Source organism: Bactrocera tryoni, chromosome 1 (assembly GCF_016617805.1).
Source record: "Bactrocera tryoni isolate S06 chromosome 1, CSIRO_BtryS06_freeze2, whole genome shotgun sequence".
Classification (NCBI taxonomy): Eukaryota; Metazoa; Arthropoda; class Insecta; order Diptera; family Tephritidae; genus Bactrocera; species Bactrocera tryoni.
Window position 1 is genome coordinate 53,472,360 of NC_052499.1, and position 24,257 is coordinate 53,496,616.

General features: G+C 33.7%; 2 protein-coding genes across 2 annotated transcripts in view; one reads left to right on the forward strand and one right to left on the reverse strand.

Annotated features, from left to right (window-relative positions):
* Nucleotides 1-16,674, forward strand: part of LOC120766863 (ubiquitin carboxyl-terminal hydrolase 46) — a 55,162-nt gene extending 38,488 nt beyond the window's left edge. Inside the window, exons 2-3 of the mRNA XM_040092594.1 lie at nucleotides 1,655-1,934; nucleotides 14,116-16,674. Of these exons, the coding sequence (XP_039948528.1) occupies nucleotides 14,389-15,633 (1,245 nt within the window). The 5' untranslated portion in view covers nucleotides 1,655-1,934; nucleotides 14,116-14,388 and the 3' untranslated portion in view covers nucleotides 15,634-16,674. The remainder of the gene's footprint in view (nucleotides 1-1,654; nucleotides 1,935-14,115) is intronic.
* LOC120766868 lies at nucleotides 6,314-7,131 on the reverse strand. The gene is made up of 3 exons (XM_040092598.1): nucleotides 7,104-7,131; nucleotides 6,939-7,030; nucleotides 6,314-6,833 (listed from the first exon to the last, which is right to left on the reverse strand). The coding sequence occupies exons 1-3, from the start codon at nucleotides 7,116-7,118 to the stop codon at nucleotides 6,578-6,580; spliced, it is 363 nt and encodes a 120-aa protein (XP_039948532.1). The 5' UTR covers nucleotides 7,119-7,131; the 3' UTR covers nucleotides 6,314-6,577.
* Nucleotides 16,675-24,257: the final 7,583 nt, after the last annotated feature.

Genomic DNA, 24,257 nt, shown 5'->3' on the forward strand with positions numbered 1-24,257 from the left:
TATTCTGCTTTTGGGAAGCAATTGCCCGATGCATCTCGCAAGTGCATTTGCCGGACGGCGGGCACGATGTAGGTCGCAATTTCTATCTGAAACAAAAAATGTAAATCGATTCATATTTTTTAATAACATATCTTCTAGTTAAACTAAAAAAGTTCTAAAAAAAGTGTAAAATTCTACAATTTTTTAAAACTTGAAAAAAAATAATGGGTTTTGCCAAAAATTTTCCACTTTATGTTGTTTAAAAATATGTTCAAACATGATTCTTCTAAGTTTTTTTTAGTTTAAATAGAGATAATTTAATGGCAAAGATAATAAATTTTGCCCCAATTCGATCCGACGTTTAGTTGTTTTTCTATCTTGCCCGCCAATACAGTAAAATCGTAAAAATTACAAACCGAGAAATCGCTCGTCAAAGTTTTCGCTTTCTGCCAAAGCGCTAATACAAATATATCTGCTAAACGCTCCGTCACTACTTCCCTTCTAGCTTCGAAAATATTTCGAATTTCCATCTATAATTTTCGGAACCTATTCTTAGATATTTTTTAAAGAGATTTAAGCAAAAAACAAATCGATTTTTCGAAGCTTCTAAATCAGGCTCCCCCCTTAAGTCGGTTTTTCTTTTTTAGCACATCTGCTCAAATCTCTGCCCCATATAGTAAGACGCAGGTGGTTGTTGACATTAAGAGCTTTCTCTTTTTTTTGTGTGGGCGATCCTATGTTGGCCATTATTCTTCTAAGATAGTAGGAATTTTTGCTGCAAATATAATACTCGGTTGTATTAGGGACATCTACGCTGTGCGACTTCTATACTTTCAATGATGCTTCGGATAACGTCTAGAATTTACCTTCCGGGTCTAAAACGGGGTTGTCTGGGGGAGAGTCCGTCAGCTTCATTGCTAGCCATTTCCAGTCTATGTTTAAATAGTCTTTCATAGAGCATTTCCGCTGTGTGGAGCATGCATAGTTGGTAGTATCCTGATGGCAAGGTGGGATAACTTTTTTCTCTTGCTGATTAGGACAATTTCAGGAAACATTCCATATTCGAGGCAGGCGTTGTACTTATTTAAGAGTTTTTTGGGTCGTTTTGCCGCGATTGTTTTGAGTATTTCTGCTGCTGCCGCAACTTACTGGTTTTATGGTCTGTTCTGGTTCACTGACTGTTTTTTGTTCGTGCGTGGCGAAAAAGGCGAAGTTTTGGGCAATAATTTGATTTTTTGAAGCTTTAAAATTAACTGAATATTCGTAAAAGCTGATGTCGGACTAGTATAAATAATCCGAACGAGGCAGCGAACTATACCTTTTCCCACATAAGCAGCGGGTTCAAAATATACATACATGCAACGAACTAGTGGTGCTTTTAAATAAATGAAAAATAAAAGAGAATTTAAAATTGGTTTATAAAGCGTTCTTCAGTTGGTACAAGCCTGGTTTTTTCGGTTTGGTTAATTTTTTAATTGGTACAAGTCTGCACTCTTTCAAGTTAGTACATTTTCAGTCGCTATTGTAGCAAACTATTTTTTTCTGAGTAGTTTGTTGTTTAATTTCAGCGTAGCAATTTAGTCTGTGTGGTTATATATGTATTTATCTAAAATATCCAATTAAACTCCAATTTATCTACATTTTATCTAAACATTTTTTCTTTTCTCCTTTGCAGGCCAAACTTCAAACTAAATTTCTATAAAATCAAAACTCATTAACGAAAACGCCAAGTTTTTCATATCGATTTAATGCATCAGCGCGCATTAAATTTCTTACAGCAGAAACTAAGCGATTACTACAACAACAACATCAACAACATCTATATTAAAGTGAAATAATTATAGAGATTCATAGTATTGATGAAGGCCCGCGAACACCTTTCGTAAAAGCAACTCAACCGCATACGTACATAAATTAAGGTGTTGGTGAAGGAAAGAAAGGAACTCTTGAACACGGTAGGTACAACAACAGCAATTATATAAATAAATAAATAAAACATAATAAACAGACCTTATCATTATTTAACGGTTTAATCACTTTCACCTCACAAGCCTATCCCCAATACCAGAGGGTTAACACTATTTAAGTGCTTTGCAGCAGCTGCAAATTTGTGTGTGTGTCTCTGTGTGTGTATGTATCTAAGCGGAACTGAATAACGGAAGAAAATAAAATGTGTCATAAAATGAAGCAATCTTCAAGTGGGTTTTTGTTTGTGATTTCGTTTGTGAAATAATGCTAATTTCGTCGTATTTGCGCTTTTGTGCTAACAATTCCAACTTTTGGGCTCCAATTGCATTTGGAAGCGCAATGGTTTTCCTCAAAAAATTTCAAAATACACGCCTCGCTAGTTTGCTTTCATTGCATTCTGCTTGATTGCATGATAAATTAGCATAAACTTTTCCGAAACTTGCTAAAGCAGAATGCATAAACATTTTGTTGGGAAATATAAAACTACTTGAAATTTTAAGCCTATAACTAGCTGCGTTGCGGTCCCGTTACTACGCTTGATTGTGGCTGTAAGTTCATAAATAAATAAATTTTTGACTATTTGGTTAGTTTTGGGTATGAATTTGTTAGTCTACATATATTTTGAAAGTTTTCAAAATTTCTGCAACAAATTTTGATTAATTTGTATTTTGTAAAACTTCTAATAACGGTAAATTTTTGTTTAGTTTTTTAAGGTGCTACTGTTTTACCTTAACATTTTATTGAATAAATTCACATTTACATTGAAGCGTACCATATGCGGTTAGTAATTTTAAACCAACCCAAACTCACTTAAATATGTACATACAAAATTATTCCCACTAAAATTTCAGGTGCATTATACAAAGCAATTTAATTTAATTTTTTAATAAATTTTTTATTTAATTTTTTTTTAATTTTCAAATTTATTTTGTATACTTTTTTAATTTATTTACAATTAAAAAAAAAATTTTTTTGTTTTTTTAATTTTTTTAAGTTATTTTTTATTTTTTAATTTATTATATTTTTTTTTAAATTTATTTTATTGTTTATAATTTATTTTATTTTTTTAATTTTTTTATTTTTTTATATTTTTTTTTAATTTTTTTAATTTTTTTAATTTTTTATAATTTTTATAATTTTTTTAATTTTTTTATTTTTTAATTTTTTTATTTTTTTATTTTTTTAATTTTTTTAATTTTTTTAATTTTTTTGTTTTAATTTTTATGTTTTTTTTTATTTTTTTATTTATTTTTTTTTTTAAATTTATTTTATTATTTTTATTTATTTTTTTTTATTTATTTTTTTTTTTATTTATTTTATTTTTTTTTTTAATTTCCATTTCATAGCCTTCCTGGCTTTTGTAAAAAATTTAATTTCGGCCACTTTTCGGGTAGCAGTGGCACTCGGCGGCGCAAAACACGCTAAACTTTAATCAAATCACTTGTGATTTCTTTAATATATTTATTTTGCGGATGCTCACGTGCTCGGCTGTCATTAAAAATAAACGAGCAAAAGTTACAAGCATTTTATATATACATATACATATGTCTGCTAATTGCATTCACAAATTTCGTCTTTATGTGGCTGCGATTGAATTTGTATATAAAACTATGTGTGTATGTATTGCTGTGTGTATTTTCCAAATATTCATTCATTCATATTCGTTCGTAACCGTCGTGCATATAAATATTTTTAAAGCTTCCTATATATGTATGTATGTCTATACATATGTATACACAGTAGTGCACGCTTAATAGCGTCATGAATAATTGTTTAAAATCTCTAAATAAAATATAAAAATAAATCTAGAAATAAACTAAATACTAATATCGATGCTCTTACTAATACAAATATGCATTTTTTTATTTCAAAATTATTAGAAAATTATAAGAAAATCGGTTATTTCGGCTGCACCCGAACTATAATATACTTCACAGGTGGCGTTACATAAAAGGATACACAAATATCCTCACCCTAACCTTGATTTTGTTCGACCCTTTCTGTATGATTTGCTAGGAGTTTATAGCCTATAATAGTACGTGGACTGAGAAGTGATAAGCTTAATTGAGCGAATAGAACACTAAATGCAGTTTTAAAAAATTTTTCATTTTTAAACTACGATTCAATTAAGATTATACATATATAATGCAAATAAAGTTAGTGCTTGAAACTAATGAAACTGACCAACAAATCAATTTCATCTTGTATATTTATTTATTTTATTATTTTGAGGTGCGTTTAACCGGGCACATACTGTTGTATGCATGTATATTGAGTGGTAATGTTGTGGCTCAAACTTAGTAATTTCGTTTGTAAATTTTCATGTTGTCGAACATGCAATTATTTTGGTTGTTTTTTCATATAACTTCATTTTACGACCAACGAGCAGCCATAATTGTATGTGTATGTATGTATTTATGTACTTGTACTTACGTGAAAATTATGACATTCAAGGACAAATCAGAAATTAACCAAATGACTGTGCTTCCCTTCGTATTAAGATTGATTGAAATGCGATTAACCCAATACTAACTAGTTTGAGTTTTAAATTAACGCAAATTATGCTCTTAAACACTGCTATATTGAAAGAAGTATTATATTATATTGAGGTGAAAATCAGACACGCTTATTTATTATTTCTAATTAGAGTTTTTTTTTGAATCGCTTTTATATAAGCAGTGGCGTTCGAACCTTGCAGACTGAGATGATTGACACCGAATGCGTATGGAGAGTTTGAGATCCTGTGATCTTCAGTTCGAATGCCAAATTCTTATGCGGTAAAACGCTCAGTTAACCGTAAAGAAGTCTATTTTTTATGGTTATTATAATATGGTATAACGTGACTTTTACGTTTTTTAACGGTGTCTTTTAGTTTTTACCAGTATAAACATCTTGCTAAAGTTTCAAAAACATACAAAACATATACGTTTTCACCATAGTGTGTTAGATTAGGTTGAAAAGTCGATCCTGACTGTGATCTCATTGGGACAGCTTAGAAAGCCAGTCGGTTGTGGTTCCTGTAATTCTTATATAATTGATCCTAAGAACCTCACAAATCGACAAAGCGTTTCGAGCGCTATACAAATTTGTTAGAAGCAGTTTGGCCTAGGTCTCTCAGTTCGCCGAATGCGAGACTGCCGAGATGTTTCAACCTCAGCCCAGCAAAGGCTGGACAATTGAGGAGAAAGTGCCTGGATGTGTCCACTTGACATGCTTCCATACAACTTTGACAACTTGCGTCCAACAAGATTTTTTCCTTACTGTATGAATGCCGATAGGACTATGTATGTCCAGTAAGAATTCCGACGATTGCGGCAAGATGAAGATGCATTTTGCTCAGATCAACTAGTTCTCCTCTATCCCAAAAGGATCTTGAAGATCTCCGGCTGTACTACTCTAGACCAAAAGGATCTCGGAGACGCACAGAAGTGGGCCGTCGATAACATGTCAAATATTGCATAGAAACATGAAAATAATGTTCAGTCAATATGACACTGCCTCGTTGTCGACGGGTGAATTGTAATGATAATTACAAAACTATTTTTTTTTGTTTTGGTTATGGAAGCATATAAAATATTTTTATGGATCCTACCCTAAATTTTAGCTTTCAACTTGTTTTAAGCGACTTCACAACTTAGACTATCCTAAAATAATAATCAAAAACTAATTTGATTTGATTTTATTATTTCACAGGAAATATTTTACATTTGCAATGCTTTCAAACACATACAGATGTTTCGAGATCATTCGACTCTTTAGCTCGCTGCCGTCTTTAAAAAACCCTCACCCAACCGTTTTTCCCCCATCGGTATTTCGTCGGTACGATATTGCGAGCGATATCCATACTTATCGATATCTCTGTTGTATTTGCACTTCGGAATTTATATATTTTATATTGTTACCTAAAATGCAAAATAACATAACATAACTTTTCATAAGTTTGCAGGCGAAGGAAAGATGATATAATAGACACCACTCATATTCAAACAAAATTTGAGTTTTGGTTATGAAATGGTTATATATGGGTTATATATGGGTTATATATTGATTATATATGGGTTATATATGGGTTATATCTCAGAGTGGAAGCTGAAAATATTATGCTACAACAAAAACCCATCATTACACCACATAATTTTTTTGATGTTGCGTTGTTTTGCATTTTAGGTGACGATATATTTCTTCTCACTCAATAAAGATACAGTTTGTAGTAAGTTTTCCTGATTTAAGGTTGCTATGGTTTTTTTTTCAAACCAAGGCAAATAGAAGGACTATACGAGCGTATACATTCGTAGTCGCACAGAAACGAGTCATCGATAACATGTAAAATAATGCCTAAAAACATGAAAATATTGTTTCGGTCAATATGATCCTGCATCATGGACACGGGTTAAACTCTACTGAAAGTTGTAAAACTAATTTTTTGTACATATATTTAAAATGTATTTAAGTTCTTTAGACTTAAGTTAAGCTTTCAACTTGTTTTAAGCGACTTCACAACCTAGGAAATATGAGTATATACAACAACATAATACATCACCACAATTAAGCATATAGTATATAGAAAATAATACTCAATAATTAATATTATTTGAATTTATAATTTCACTTTCGACAACACTTGGCTCTCTTAGCCCGCTGCAGTCATTAACAGACTCCCACTTAACCGGGTTTCCAACAACGGTCTCGCCTCGATATGATAATGCACATGATATCCATTTTTATCGGCAGTATACTCTGTGATAGCTAAAAATATGAGACCGTCCTTGTTCGGTGGGCCGAGTTCAACGGTATAATTGCCTCTAACCACCAGCTGCTCATCAGCGGTGCCGGCGTTCTCGAGTGTGATGACCTCATGACGGCTACTTTGGCCCGGCTGATTTAAGCTGTGTGGTTGAAAAAAAAACATTTTTTTGTTTTATCGCTCACTTTCACTTAACTTGCATAACAACAATAGTAAGTATTGTTTTTAACTAAGAAATCGCAATCACCTGAGTGTGTTTAGCACTTTTGTGTCAGCGTTGACCGTTAGGTGTTGTAAGGCTACATTTAGTATGCAGGCGGTGAGTAAGAACAGCAAGCGCTTTATTTAAGATAGTTGAAAAATAGTAATTCTTCTGCTCAATTTGTATTATTTTATTAACGGTTTCACTTACGGTCGCGAACGGCATATTTTTCCTATTTTTTCTTTGAAAAATTTGTGGTTTTTGATTTGTTGAATTCTTACTGCACTTTCTTTTTCAATTACTTTACTAATTTCAATATTTTGCTTCAAGCGTCAAGAGCGTCTTCATAGCATTGTTGGTATCCGCGTTAGCAGAACATCATTTTCAGTTTCGCCTTTTGTCACCAATGATTATCTGCAGCGCTTGCAACTGCTATTTCTACACTAGCCGTCAAGAACATTGCACATTAGAATAAATATTTCCGCTGAACATACAAAAGATCGTACACATGAGTTTTAGCAAATATTAGTCAACTTATTTAAGGTACATTCAATACTCAGCAAAGCTTGAGCCATGCAAAAAACCAAAAAAAAAAAAAAAATAAGAAAAAAAGGTTAACTGCGCTTGCTTGTTGTATACCCTCACAAATGCAAAATGTTCCTTACAAGAATTCGAATCCGATCATTGAGTTTTTATGGCAGGGGCCCTATTCTGTATCTCGATTCGTAAATGTATTCTATTCGAAATTCGGATCTACTTTATAATTATGCGAAAGTTGAACCACCCTGTGCCAGAATAAATACGTACAATTTTCGTTTTTGCTTTCTACAACTCAAAAGCTAACGAATATTTTATACGAAAATTGCTTTGAAAATCCGAAAGTCGAGTTACGGAATATGAAAAATCCAAATTCGAGTAAACTTTTTTTCGAATCGAGTTACAGAATAGGCCCCCAGCTATATGCTACAGTGGTTTGATCTGAACAATTTCTTCGGAGATTGCGTTATTGCCTTAGATAATGATTCTTACCAAATTTCCTGACGTTATCTCGTCAAATGCCAGAGCTTTTTGCTACTATATCCTATAGTGGTTCGTTCCGACAAATGAGCAGCTTCTTGGTGAGAAAAGAACAGTTGCAAAATTTCTTATCAAGATCTCCAAAACTGAGCGACTAGTCCATGTACTTATATATGTATATACAGGCAGTCGAACATGACTAAATCGACTCAGCTGTTCGTTTATACTTATATGGTCCTCCAACGTTGCCTTCTGTCTATTTCAAATATCGTAGCAAACTTTATAAACCCTGTTCAGGGTATAAAAATTAACAAAATCAATAAACATTAATAACTGGTTGCATACTAACCATCACACACATACACTAAAAATATAAATAATTATGCAATCATAATCATCTTGTGTTATGTGCTGAGCATCCGCATGACACGCGAATCTCGGCAGAATGGCTGAAGAGTAGTGCAGTTAGCACATAAGGCTTGTGTATACACATGCATATATAGTATCTACAATCAAGCATATCATTCATCACCTGGTGTAAAAATATTCGAGAGCGTTCGCATTAAAAAATATCAGAAACAATCAGGTTTTTTTTGTAGTCGCAGCAACTACGCCAAAGTTGCTCTCTGCATGCAAAATTCTAATGAAATTGCATGCTTTTTGTTGGTTTCTAAAATGGGTAAAACTAACAGAGTTGTATTTGAAGTACATACTATCTGTATGTTCCGCTTTGATGCTTACACCGCTTAACAAGTTATTAGGAACACTTGTATATTTTTAAAAATTACAAAGGTAGTGTTTTCTTAAGAAATATGGACTAAATTAGTATTACAAGGCTTATTATAATTCAAGTCTACTAACTGAATCGGATTGTTGACGATGTCTGTCAGCAATTCACCGGCATACATTTTTGGCCGTTCTTTCATCATCATCTTCTTATTTTTTTTATGTGGTGATTAGCTGAACAGTAGTAATCCGATGTAGTAATCCTCCAACGTTTCAATACAATTTTGTATGCAAAAGACCAATTTTTTACTAGTTTCGACATTTCTCGCTTCACTTGAGTTTAGAAAAGCAGAGAATTGTATCCACATGCCTTTCCAAAGAACATTATACTATAACTTAGATCAAGTAGGATGGCTCATAGAGAGTAATTAATTAAAAAAATGTCAAAAGTTTGAACTTGTGGCCTATTTGCTGTCCGTAACACTTGTTAAAATAACATCCTGGTCTAAAAGTGGCATAAAGTTTCTAATGAGTAGGTATAAAAAATGAAGTTAATGCAGCATAACAAAACAGATTTGAATTGAATGGTATAATAGGAGTATAATATGTTGAAGTCGTAGTATATGTATACAATATGTGTCTAATAATATGTATAAATAAGAAAAAAACGTTGCGTTATGATACCCCTGACCAATACAACAGATTCCTTACAAGAACTTTGATCGTTCAGTTTGTATGGCAGCTTAATGTTAACGTGATCCAATCTGAGCAATTGCTTCAAAGACATTGCCTAGGAAAATAACCGATGCCAAATTTCGTGAAGATATATCGTAGAATGAAAAAGTTGCCCATACAATTACTTGATTCCGATTGTACCCCGTTCAGATTATAAAAAGCAGGAATTCCCAGAATTACAATTTACTAAAATGCAGAGAAATGTATGTCGGGTTTTCCAATAGGGTAATATGATTTCTAATTGTCGTTTCGGCCGTTTTTAATTTGTCATGATATGCGACCTTTATGGTCGTAATAATCGTCCACCTGTCGACCTCGCTATTAGTCGAATTGTTGAAATTTTCTATCGTACCTTTTCTTGACATAATAATCAAGAGCAAATAAGACAAAGAACCGCTCGAAGTAATGAAAATATTGTTGCCGTTGTTGAAAACCAAAATTTGTCCATTCCAAGACGTTCTCAAGAATTGGCACTGTTTCAAACCACAACCTGGCGGATTTTGAGAAAGAATTGTTCTCGCTCAAGAACTGAGGCCATTGGACCAGCGTAAACGTGGTGAATTTGCTGATTTTGCCTTCGAACAACTTGAAAACGATGTTTAAGAAATCATCTTCTCCGATAAGGCTCACCTTCATCTGAGTGGTGCATTAAATAAACAAAACAGTCGATTCTGGTGCGAAGAAAATCCATTAATTATTCATGAACAACCATTACGTTTACCTAAATTGACCGTTTCGGAGTACGGATCGATCTCCTTTCTAAATGTAGCCGGTGACACCATTACTGCCATTGAAGAGTGTTATAGATCGACCTCCTCCACCTTTTTATGGTCTCAATTGGAAGAAGTTGATCTTGACAACATCTGGTTCCAACAAGACGTTTCGGGGCGCCAACCGAAATGTTGCGAGAAAGGTTTGAAGATTCGATGATTTCAAGAAATTGTGACATTGAATGGTTTCCAAGAAGTTGTGATTTAACACCATTAGACTACTTCTTGCGGCGTTTTTTGAAGTCATTGGTCTTTAGCATTAAACCAGGCTCTCCTCAAGCTTTAGTAGTAAATATTGAATGTGCTGTACATATTCATAGTTTTTACTTTGTTGCAACAAAACATCACTCTTATTACTAAGTCAATTGAAAGATCATAAATATTGTCTTATTGTAGATTTATAGCCCAAGATCCGCTAAGGAAATCGTGTAAATATAAGTGGGTGATTTGGCATATATCGGCAATGTCAATTTGGAAAACAATTGTTAATACATATGTACATATATTGCAATGTATAAAACTGTATGCTTTTGCCGTGGCTTAGCAGACAATTAATGAAGAGGGGTAAAACATAAAGTGGATGTTCTCACGCAAATGCCTCAATACGCCCAAATACTTATAACTCCTTATTGACTGTCTGTCTCTACGGAACGAATTCATGATGCACTAAAACATGAATACCGAAAGAAACAATGAGTATCACCTTGATTTTTGAGCGGTTTTCGCGTGGGGTTTTTTTGGTTTCGGCTTTTTTTTCGCCCTTCATTCCGATGATTGTTGACTTGTTTGTCTGTCAAACTCATAAACCCATGTCTCATCGGCACTTATAATACTCTCCATGAATGTGAGATCAGAATTGCCACGATTAAGCGTGCCCAAAGAGACCTGTTTACGGTACTATTTTGAAAAAAAAAAAATTTAATTTAATCGGAACGAGTCGAGCTAGAACGCGTTTCGTACCCAAAATAGCCACCGAAATCATTCGAACGAATGTCGAGCTTTCTTGCTATTTCTCGAACACTTGCCTGACGATTTTAAAGCACCAAATCCATACTTTTTTGATATTTTCATCAGTTGAAAATGTCTTCACCGATCTCTCGTCCATCCGCACACGAAATTTGGTTAGAAATACAAAATTTGGCGAAATATTTTTTTTTTTTGAAATATCATTTACCCGGAGAATTTAATTACAATTTTCGGGTACTATTTTATATATCTTTGTATATTATAAAGGTAAATGAAAACGGTATTCACGACTTCTACAATTCGTTTGTTCATCGAATAAAGCAAGCGAGTGTTAACCACTACTCGTACAAATATTTACATGCTTGTTTACTAATGAGCATTAAGTACTTTAACCAAATACTTGCGTGGTGCAAACCATGAACTTTCCGTGGCGATAAATCTTTGAACACCTTGAACGTGATTACATCATAATTACAGTGCTAACTATGTAATTATTTATCGTAGTCGCAAGACATTACGCCTGTTTAATGCTGTGTACTTTTGACAAAAGCACTAAATTGACTTAGCACGTTTATTTGATATGATGTTCTATAAAAAATATAAAAGTTTTAATTCGTTTTTTTGAAACATACTACAATAAAAGTTAGATTTGCATAGCTTATTGATAAAAAATTTTATACAAATGAGCTCACATAAACTTGAGAACATAAAACTGCTAAGTTGATTTAAGATCTTTTGTCAAATTTCGAGAGAATTTGTCATGTTGTGAGATTAAGAGACAGATTCAGCTCAAAATTCATTTCTATTTTGAATGAGTAAAAAGAAAGGTAAATCTGAAAAAAATCTTTTATTGAAAACAATTAAAAAAAAAATTAATATTTAATATTTTTTTTGCATATAACGGATTTTTCAATAAGATCGCTATAAAAGTTTTTTTTTTAATAAAACAAAAACGGTTTTGGATATCAATGAACGTCTTTATTCCTGAGAAAGTACGTTCAATGCCATTATGTATGGAACACGATTTTACATGGCCAACACGGGCACGCTTGCAGAAGTCCAGACACTGAACTCAATTTTCAATGGCTTTCAAGCATAAATCGGTCGATATTGCTGCAATTTATCATATTCATACGAAGTTCATCAATCGTAGCTGGCTTGTTGGCATAGACCATAGACTTGACGTAGCCCCATAGGAAATAGTTTAACGGCGTCAAATCGCACGAACGAGGCGGCCAATTGACTGGGCCATTTCGTGAGATAACACGTTCACCAAACTTGGTTTCCATTAAATTGATTGTGACATTAGCTATGGCTTGTGGCTTGTGGCGCCGTCTTTTTGGCACCACATATTGTCAAAGTCCGTATCATCCAATTCGGCTCAAAAATATTCTGTTATCATTGAGCGGTAGCGATTCCCATTCACAGTAACGTGCCGGTCTTGATCATCACGGAAGAAGTACGGTCTAATGATGCCGGCACCCTATCAACCGCACCAAACCGTAATTTTTTCGGCATGCAATGGTGACTCATAGAGTACGTGAGGATTGCTGCCTGACCAATAATGCATATTTTGCTTATTGACGAAGCCATTCAGCCAGAAACGAACCGCATCGCTGAAGACGATTTTTCGATGAAAATCCGGATCGTGGTCAAGTTGTTGCTCAGCCCAATTCACGAACATACGACGATTCTGGTGGTCAAGCGGCTTCAGTTCTTGCGTCAGTTCGATCTTGTAAGGATGTAAGCAAAATCTTTTCGCAAAATTCGCCACAATGCCGTCACAGAGATGCTCAACGCTTGAGAACGACTTGTGAAAGACTGATTTGGGTCTTCCTCAATTGATGTGCTAACGGGAATTTCAATATTCTCGACACTACGGGCACTTCTTTGTATCACTGGCACGGGAACATTATGAACTGTGCCTGTGGATTCAAATTTTTTCACTAGACGCTCAATTGTTGAGCTGTCAGGACGATTATGACGACCATAAATTGGATGTAGCGCTCTTAAAGTTGAGGCCACTGACTCCGAATTTCGGTAGTAAATTTTAATAATTTCGACTCGTTGTTGGATCGTATATCTTTCCATGATGAAATGGCAAACCTTACTGAAGAGAATTGTCAAAAGAGCGCGAAAAATATGGCGTCGTTTACTGTCCCTATTGGTCTACTTTTGTAGCGTACCTATTGAAAAACCCGTTACAAATAAAAAAGTAGTCGTTTTGATCTTGTATGAATGAAAACTGCGTTTCTTTAAAAATTTCTGTTATTTTCTTTATATATTTACTCACACAAATAAATATTTAGCAGAAATAATTAACTCGTTTGAAACTTATTCTTCCTTCTCCTAAGTTTTGAAATATGTTTATCCACAAAAACATTATTTTATTTTTGAAATATATATTTGATACTCTTATAAAAGCTTCTATACGCATATATATGTATATGATAAATTATTATAGAAACATAACCTCAAATAAATTTATAAGCGAAGATTTACGCGTGAAAATTTTGGAGAGGGGATAATAACGTTCTTTTTTCAAAAAAAATGAATTCAATTTACTTTACAAAAATACTTTTGCTGCAGCATCACACGCTACACTCAATAAAAGCGAGAGCAAGAGCGAGAAATAAGAGAGAAGTGCGTAGAAAGTTGGTTGCTGCTTTGTCCCCACGCCAGCAGCGATTTGCTTAAACTGCAAAGTATTTAAATTATTTATGTTTATATGTTACTTATTTTCATAGCATTCCCACTGCATTTTTGTTTTTGTAATTATCTTGCATTTACTTGTTCGTTTGTTGCTTCATCAGTTTTATTATGATTGTTGTTGTTTTGCTTTCGTTTATAGTTTTAAATATTTTTTATACTGTCGCCATATTTTTGTGTTAGATTTATTATATTAACAGTTAGAAAAATACAAAAACAAAAATTAAAAAAAAAAAAGAAAACGAAAAATGCTTGTATACTGACGTGTATCCCCTCTTCAAAATTCTGTATATTTTCAGACGAGCAAATCGTATTGTAAGTCTGCGCGCCTAAATCTATGCAAACAATATATAACAAATAGTCTAAAGTCACACGCACGCACACACACAGAAAACGGTCGCTCGTATATGTGGTAATTCTTGTTGTTGTTGATGGTGGTGGTGTTGATGGTGCTTTTCGTACGTGTTAGTGCATTTTAACCCCTTGAAAAAAGAAAACTAAAGCGGAGGGAAACCACATACACCCAAGTTTCGAACCGAAAATCCATACCAGCGCTACAAAAACTCTCTGCCATGGGTGCAAATGTATCGCAGCTGGAGCGTGAGATCGGCTCCGATCTCTTTCCGGCCAACGAGCATTACTTTGGTTTGGTAAATTTCGGCAATACTTGCTATAGCAACTCTGTGCTGCAGGCGCTCTACTTTTGCAAGCCTTTCCGCGAGAAGGTGCTCGAATACAAGGCGAAGAATAAGCGCCCCAAAGAGACGCTACTCTCTTGCTTAGCCGATCTGTTCTATAACATTGCCACGCAGAAGAAAAAAGTCGGTTCGATCGCACCGAAGAAGTTCATTGCACGTCTGCGCAAAGAGAAGGAGGAATTCGACAACTACATGCAACAGGATGCGCACGAGTTTCTCAATTTCCTAATCAATCATATTAACGAGATCATTTTGGCCGAGCGGCATGCCAGCAAGAATGGCGCCAATTTTAATGGCAGCGGCAATGTTGGCGGCGCCACCTCTACTGCCAGCAAATCGTCCTCGTCTACCAGCACATCGACAACTGCCTCGAATTCAACGTCCAATGGCACCTGCACCAATTCGTCCGGCTCGCTAAACGGTGTCGGCGTCGGCGTCGGTATTGGTATCGGCGATAGCGCCTCGACGCCAACGCAATCGAATGCGGCCAACACCGAACCCACGTGGGTGCATGAAATCTTTCAAGGCATACTAACGTCGGAGACACGCTGCCTCAATTGCGAGACCGTTAGTAGCAAAGATGAGAATTTCTTTGATCTACAAGTCGACGTAGATCAGAATACCTCGATTACGCATTGCTTGCGTTGCTTTAGCAACACCGAGACCCTGTGTTCGGACAACAAATTCAAGTGTGACAACTGCTGCAGCTATCAGGAGGCGCAAAAGCGCATGCGCGTCAAGAAGCTACCCATGATATTGGCGCTGCATTTGAAGCGCTTCAAGTATATGGAACAATTTAATCGCCACATTAAGGTCTCACATCGCGTCGTGTTCCCACTGGAGCTGCGTCTGTTCAACACCTCGGACGATGCCGTCAATCCGGATCGTTTGTACGATCTCATGGCCGTGGTTATACACTGTGGATCGGGCCCGAATCGCGGTCATTACATTAGTATTGTGAAAAGTCATGGGCTCTGGCTGTTGTTCGACGATGATATGGTCGATAAAATTGAGGCTTCAACTATCGAGGATTTCTACGGTCTGACGTCGGATATACAAAAGTCCTCAGAGACGGGTTATATATTGTTCTATCAATCACGTGACTGTGCGTCATCGTAGAGCGCCAGAGCGTACGTTTAAATTACGTAAGATGCTATGTCTTTATGGCAACTTTTGGGGAAGTAGCTACTCATGAATTTATAGATTACAGCAGTTATTGTTTACCGTAAGGCATTTTCAAAATGTAGCTTTCAGAAATTCCTGAAAAGAAAAGCTATATGTATTGTATGTAGTTTAAGGTTATGCTTAGCTGTTAAGTTGAGTTATTGTTTTGAGGTCTTGTACAAAATGGCACAGCTCTTATTGTAGCATACCTTTAGGATGTGTTGGGCGTAAAATCGTAATTTTTCGGTCGCAGTTGTTTGTATAATTTTTATAAATAAACATAAATAATTTTAAAATAATAAAATGGGTGACACCGTACATGCGGTACACTTTTTAAACCAAAATGTGTGTCATACATCCTAAAGGTATGCAACATTATTTTGCTTCTTTGCAATTTTCCCTCAGAGCTTTCGTTTTGAGCTTTGTGGCATGCAGCGTTGTTACATTTTGTAACGAATTAAATTAGCATTTTTTTCCAAATACATTACTTAGTTAAATTTATATCTTTATCATGCCAATATTTGCTGGCTCAAATAAATAATGAAATTCTGAGAGCGTGCGAGTTTCAATAAAATTCTATATACCTATATATTTATTACAAAAAATGTACTCTAATAGTTTTTATTGCAATTAATTTTTTGCTGTTATCGATTATTGTATAATTATGAAACAAGAATTGTAATCGTTTTCGATTAATCATGTTTAGTTAGTTTTTATTATAATTCAATAGTATGCTTTTAACTAAAATTTAGTTTATTTCAATTAAAATATATACATACATATGTTACAGAATCTGCTAAACACATAGGCTACATACAAATATTATTGTCAATCATGTTTTATTTAAGTGAAAAAAAAATTATAAAAATAATATTTTAGATTAGTTTCAAAGCTACGGATGGTAGTTGGATATGTCTCTATTGCTAAATATTATACATACACACATACATATTAAATAAAAATGTTGAAAACGGTCAAACAATGTTTTCCTTTCAAAATGATTAGTAATGAAATGTCAAACAAAGTTGTTGTTGTAATGGTGACTTATTTCATGCGTACATATTTACAATTGGCGTGCTTGGTCAACATTTTGTAGCCGAATTCATAACTCAATTCATTTCTTGTAATATACGTTATGTATATTTCAACTTTCTTGTAATATATATATTTCAAAAAGAAAACGTCGAAGACCCTATAAAATATATGCCATACAAACATGCATACATATGTATGTATATAAATGGTCAGCGTGATGAGTTTAGTTCATTTAGCCGTCTGTATATACCTACTCGAATTTGTCCCTCAGTTTTTCAGTAATCTATACTTTATTCTCCAAGAAGCTGCTCATTTGTCGAAACCGGCGATATCGGACCACTTTTGGATATATGTAGCTTACATACAAACTGATCGATCCGAATTAATTTGTTGTATTAAACATTTGTTTATTTGACAAAATTTGCCATGGCGTATTGTATAAAATAGCAGTACAATCTCCGATCAAATTGTTCAGTTCGGACCTGTATAATGTACCATATGTATAAATAGCTCTCATGCCGGTCAATCAAAATCAAGTTCATGTAGGGAAACTTTTTCATTTGTCAAGGGTTTTATAGCTTCGGTGTCAAATTTAACGCTTTTTCTTGTTTTATTTTTGATTTTATTTTTAATTTTTATGTTTTTTCTATTTTTTTAATATAATTTTTTTAATGAATTTTTATTTTAGATTTTTAAATGTTTTATTTTATTTTTAATTATTTTAGATTTTTTTATTTTATTTTTTTTTTATTTTTTAAATTTTTTTTTTATTTTAATTTTTTTATTTTTTTACTTTTTTTGTTTTTAATTTTTTTATTTTTTTTTTATTTGCTGAATTTTTTTTCATTCTTTCATTTTTTATTCTTCATTTTTATTTTTATTATTATTTAGTTTTTTTTTCGTTTTTTGTTAGTATTTTTTCCTTTTCTAGTTTTTTGCGTTTTTTATTTTTTATTTTTTGTTTTTGTGTTTTTTATTTTTTGTTTTTGTGTTTTGTATGTTTTGTTTTTTTTTTTTATTATTTTTTTCTTTGGTTTTTTCCTTGTTTTTATTTTTTACTTTAATATTTTTTTAATTTTTTTTATTATTTTTTAATTTTTTTTTTTTTTTTTTTTAATTTTATCTTAATATCTTTTTTGTTATTTTATTTAATATTTTTTTTTAATTTTATTTATTTTATTTTGACACATTATAAAATTTCACATACTCTGCCTGAGTTATGACAGCAATCGAGCTTATCCGCTTAATAGAGCGATAAATTGTTGCTATTTATTTGTTGCACAATAATATCTAAATATGTAACTTGTTCGTGTGAAATACTCGCGGCAATGACAACAAATATTCGCCTATCCGCTTCAATATGTGCTTAATCGCTTTCAATTATGTACATATGTATGTATATACACACATATGTACGTGTGTATATAAGTCAATATGTGCTTAAGTATATATGTACATATGTATATAACCAAACATATTAATTTTACCCACAATAATTGCTGTTCAATAATTTTGTTTACCTTTTACCTTTATTATTTGTTTATTGTTCTTGTTGTTGTGTTGCCACTCTCTTTGGCAATTGACTGCAGCTATTTTTAATTTTAATTTGTTACAATTGCAATTTGGTAAATTGATACAGCTATACGAATTTACTTTATTTTTATATCTACATATGTATATATACATACATACGTACATACATACATACATACATACATACATACATACATACATATATACATACGACCAAACATGCATATGTTCATACATACATACAATCAAATATACATAAGTGTTTATTTTTCATGCGCCATAGGCAGCTCAGCGGGCAATTGTGCCAACGATCGGAAATCAATTGTCTCGTTTATTGAGTTTCATTGGATGACACAATATTTTTCTATTAAGTGTTTTTTTATAGTTGATGCAATAAGTCCTACTGCACTAAATAGCTAGAGAAATGTTTTTGAACCAAATAAAATTACAATTAGCTATTGGCACGGCGGTAGGTATTACGGGATATCGCAAGGGCCTGCAAAGTTCGTATTTTCTTACAATTCACCTACGAAATAAACATACTCACGGACACAGAAAATTTGTATTTACTTAAGTGTTTTTGTAAATTTGTTTGACTTTTGAGACGTAAATAATCCAACACAGTTAATAAAACCAGTTAATCAAATTTGACCTGGACTGACAAAACTACAAAAATCCATTTTAAAACAAATCGTTATGATAGTTTTCAAAATAGGAACGAAAATTTTCGGTTCGTTTTTATTGTCTTAGATTTGTGGAGTGTTGAGAAAAAGACAGTCCTTTGGCGGATATATCAAAAAAATCGAGAAAATAATCGGTGGCTATTTAGTAGTCCATCTTTAGTAGGACCTCCCCAAAAGGTTTTCTGATAGTAAGAATGATTTCTTTGTTTAAAACCATCTAAAATCCAAAAACACAAACTTATTATTTTATAGCTTAATACGAATAAGGGTCGAATGACTAGTGCAAAATTTGATTTTTGACCATTTTCGATTTTGGCGGCTTCCCAAAAAAGACGTTTTTCGCTCAAAAAATCGAAATCATTGTCAAAAATCGCATTTCTTCGGCCATTACCTTATAACCTCGTGAACATATCTGAAAGTCATGTGATAATTTCAAATGGAGTGCACCCGCCCTTTCAGAAAAATTTTCTTTACCGACTTTGAAAACGCCTTTAAAGTTTCGAACTTACTTTTGAATGCCCTTGGATCCATGTTTCCATATAGAGATCACATTGCCACGCTAGCAACCAGCAGCATATTGGAAGTTATCAATATGCTGGGACTAGATGGGTCGCAGTACAATCCTCATCAAGTAATCTAATCCTTTGAATGCAAGGAAACGTCCTTACAAATACCCTAATATCTCCGAAACATTTTCCGTGATCAACTCAAATTTTCGCAGGATATTCGGAGATATATGTAAACATATTCGAAATATGCAAAAATGAAATGGACATGTTTTGTACTGAGTGTTTCAAGACATAGAAGCCTGTTTTGAAAATACTCTATATTTCTTTAAGTAATCGAAAGTTAACCAGACTATTTTCGTTTTATGAAGATTTTCTCTTTCAAAGCAACAACATTAATATGACAAATCAATACAAATATGACCTTCAAACAGCTCATGAACAATGCATACATAGCTTTTAGCTTTGATGTGAAAAGTTCGTAATTTAGTCTGTATCTTGACAGCTTGTCCTTTGAAGAGACTCACACTTGCAACAAATGTGACTTGACAATGAAAGAGCTGCCACATAAACTGCATACAAACAAAATATACACATGTAAATGTATATATATATCTTTGCTTATGTATAACAAAAATAAAGTCTGCAGATTTCCTTATATAATATATTTGTAAACCAAGTATGGGCATACGTATGTTAGACCCCACACATTCTACAAACGTCTGCAAGCATAATCTGTGCGATTGCTCATAAGAGCTCAAAGCCACTACAGAATTCAATAATCCTTTGTTAACTAAAAACAAAAAGAAACTGAAAACAATGGCTTCTAAGCGCGTCTTCTCAATTTACGTGTTAAGAGTTCGAGGCTATGATGCTTTGGTAAAATTTCTTACACACTTTAGCACACACACACTTCCTTATTGAATGTAAGTGCCAGTTAATGTGAACTCGTACGAAACGCCTGCTCATCACACAATCCCGATCAATCGGCGAAGTGAAAGTGTCACCACAAGTTCCTGCTACCTTTCCGCTACATTTTCCTCCTTGCACACAACGGTTTGTTTTTGCTATTGTTGCTGTTATTTATTAAATAGCTGTAAATAATGGTAGGCCAATGATAAATGCGTTCAAATGCGGAATACTTTCCAAAACTTAACACCCAAGTAATCTGTCTTGTTGCAGCGCCTATGGCGGCTCGCCCCCGGTCGCGCCTGCTTTAGTAACGGTATGGTGTGCGGTTGGCGTGTCTGACCGCCATTTATACCGGTATTTCACACAGATTCGCCTTAGCGGCGAGCTACCAGCTCCCAGCTAAAGGCGGGCGCGCTAAAATGGCACGCCTGTGGGCAGACTGCCGGCCGTTGTGCGCATGCGTGTACGCATCTAGCGCTGCCAATGCCAATAAATAACAGCAATTTGCCGAAATTGCTGCAAAACATGTTTGACTAGTGTAATTGCCAGTCGCTGCTGTCTCTGCTGTTGCCATTTTGTTTGTATTTATTAGCTTGCGTTGCCTATTTGCATTGCTATCGGACGCACAATTTGCTACCTCATTGCATTGCCTCCTGCCACAAACAAAAAAAAAAAAAAAACCAAAACCAAATAACGGTAACGCGCTTAAAAACTTGCGTGCAGCGTGTGGCAGTTGCCATTTTGCATATCACTAAACATTTTCCTGTATCTCCGCTAAATTGATCTGGTTTTGGCGCTTAAGATTTTCAAGTTGATTGCTTTCAGTTGTGAAATGCAATTAATAGAAGCTGCGCTTGCAACAATTCCATTTGTTATTTGATATTCAACACGGCAGCTTTGTAGTGTCAGCTCGTATGATGGAACTTGTTACTCACGTTTAATTGAGTTGGAGGAAATATTTGGATTTATGGCGGTGGCTTGCTCCATTTCAATGCATAAATAGTGAAATTCAATATTTTACTTGCATTTTTGTTGTTGTTTGTCTTGAAGGATTAGAGATTAGTGAGGAAAATACACAAGATATCAAGATAGTAGCCATTAAATCAATTTCGGTGAGTGGCGTATCGAACAAACAAGTGGTATAAACTGGTATAATCAAATATATAAAATAACAAGCGGTTATACCACTTTAATTCAACATCCACAGATTGGCGAATCGAACAGACAACTGGTATAAACTGGTATAATCAAATATTTAAAATAATATGCGGTTTTACCACTTTAATGCAATATCCACAATAGGCTTGGCAAAGGATAACAAATAATTTTTTCGCTTTGTGCACAGAAAAGTAGGTTCTTAGACAACTCTAAGAAAGTTTAGTATGATGTGATATATGTACATGAAGATCCTCCGCATTACAGTGTTTTTTATTTTTTTCTGAGGAAAATACACAAGATATAAGTCATTAAATCAAATTCAAAGTTTGGCGTATCGAACAAACAACTGGTATAAACTGATATTTTCAAATATATAAAATAACAAGCGATTAACCACTTAAATGCAATAACCACAATAGAGTTGGTCAAAGCATAACGAACTTTTTTTTCGATATGTGTTCAGGAAAATAGGTTTTTAGACAACTCTAAGAAAGTCTCAACAAGTATTAACTCTTAATTGTAACAGGAAGGTCTTCTGCCTTACAGTTTTCTAATTTTTTTTCTGAGAAAAATACACAATGGATATTATCATTATATCAAAATCGAAGATTTTCGTATCAAATAAACAACTGGTATAAACTGGTATAATCAAATATATAAAGTAACAAGCGGTTATACCACTTTACTGCAATATCCACAATAGCGTTGGTCAAAGAATAACAAATAATTTTTTTGCTTTGTGCTCAAACAAGGAAAGTCTTAGACAACTCTAAGAAAGTCTCTCCAAGTAAGAACTCTGAACTCAGGAAGGCCATCCGCCTTATAGTTTTCTATTTTTTTCTTTTTATCAAATAATAAAATTCAAACTAGTAGAGATTGTTTCGACGATTTACTTTTTTGACAAGAGATCAGAGCTCAAACATAGTGAGTAGGGAAGTGGTTATGTTGACTAATGAAACTTGCTTGGTGTTTAAACCTAATATAGTGATCAGCATGTGCCTATAATGCAGTTCTAACTTTTTTCCTATATCATATATCGTTTAACTTCTAAGGACCGCCAGGAATGTTTACTAAAATTTTTCGTTAAAAAACGAAGAAGAGATTGCCTGCAAATATCAATTGTCAGATATGAATATTGTTCGTACCGATTAGAAAGGCTCTATTGTCGTAGATAAGAGAATTTTTGAAGTTCCTGCTACCTTTTCAAAGTCGTTGAGATGGTTTAGAACCTGCTTTTTTATGAAGAGACATTATGTTTTCATATGTGAGTAAACCAAAGTGTTCTCTACTAATGCTTACCAGAGATAATTTTTGTTCGGCCTTTTAACTGTCAACAATCTCTTCCTGAGTTTTTGTTTTTTTATATCACCTTGATGACGATATTAAGTTCCTATCATTCAGAAATGAACCGATTCCAATCCGTGTCGAAAAAATGCAAAAAACATGTTTTCTGCTCAAAACTCACACGCTTACACCTTGTTGATAAGAAAAAACAATGCTTGCAGACATTTTGTCTTGAATTTTCAAAATTCTTAGAATATTTTAGTTTGAGTCAAATCTTCGGTGGATCCTAATAAAAATTATAGCAAGTTTTGAGTTGAAAGTCCCACTGATTTTCGAATAAAATTTACATTAACAATTCCAATTCCATTCAAACACGGTGATTAACTAGCAAGGGTGGTTGGTTAAAAGACATAGAGCGAACAGAGTCTGGTTGTTCCAATAACAAGAGTCATGTTGATGGCTTTAAATCCGAGCTTCAAGCTATTTGGAAAACTTACAGTGCAAACGCTTACAAACACATTTGCTACAAAAACACATACCAATACGTATGTATCATACCATATGTATTTTGCAGTATTAATTAAATACTTATGTCTATGCCACGCACATCCGCATGCGCACAACGTCTAATTGAAGTGTCAGGAAGAAGTATATTTTAAATTCCATGATTACGCAGTTACTGCTTGCGTAACAGAGGCTGTGGGTTACTTAAAAAAGTTGTTGTTGTATTTGATGTTAAGCAATTGTTGTTGTTGCCGATGTTGGTATTTCGCTGTTAAAATATGCGTAAGCATGAAATATGTAATGATTATATCGTCGTCGCGCACTTATCAATCGCTTATAAAAGGAAATCTCTTCGCGCCAATGCACATTGTCCATTGCGATTTGTTGCTGGACAGCTTTTCAATTACTGGAAACTTTAAAAAGCTTCGTGGACAGTTTATTTTTTGTGATAATTCATATGCGGAACTTTTGGGATTTTATTTCGACTGGCAGTTGGACTTGGTATTATTTGAAAAGTAAATAAGTAAAAAATCCAGAGAAAAGATTTAAATATTTCGAAGCGAGAAGGGATCTTCAGATTTTTGTACTAATTTCTAAACATTTTGGACTAAGCAAATGGCGATCTTGCTCAAAATTTTATCTCTTTAAAAAATTTTTTTTTTCAAAAATTATTTTTTTTTTCAAAAATTATTTTTTTTTTCAAAAATTATTATTTTTTCAATTTTATGCTGTATAGCTTACAATCGTACATATAAGTAAGAATTAGGTGCCAAAGACTTTATTAAATAATTCACGCTTCAAATCACACTTGTTTCATTGTCTCCTATAAACTCTCAACGCTTGTTGCAAGTACATGTGTGCACTTGTGTGTTGTGAGTGTGATCTCAAAGAATTTTTCCAAGTAATTCACAGAAATCTCTACATTTCCATATACTCAAATCCATAGACACATAATAAAAGGGAG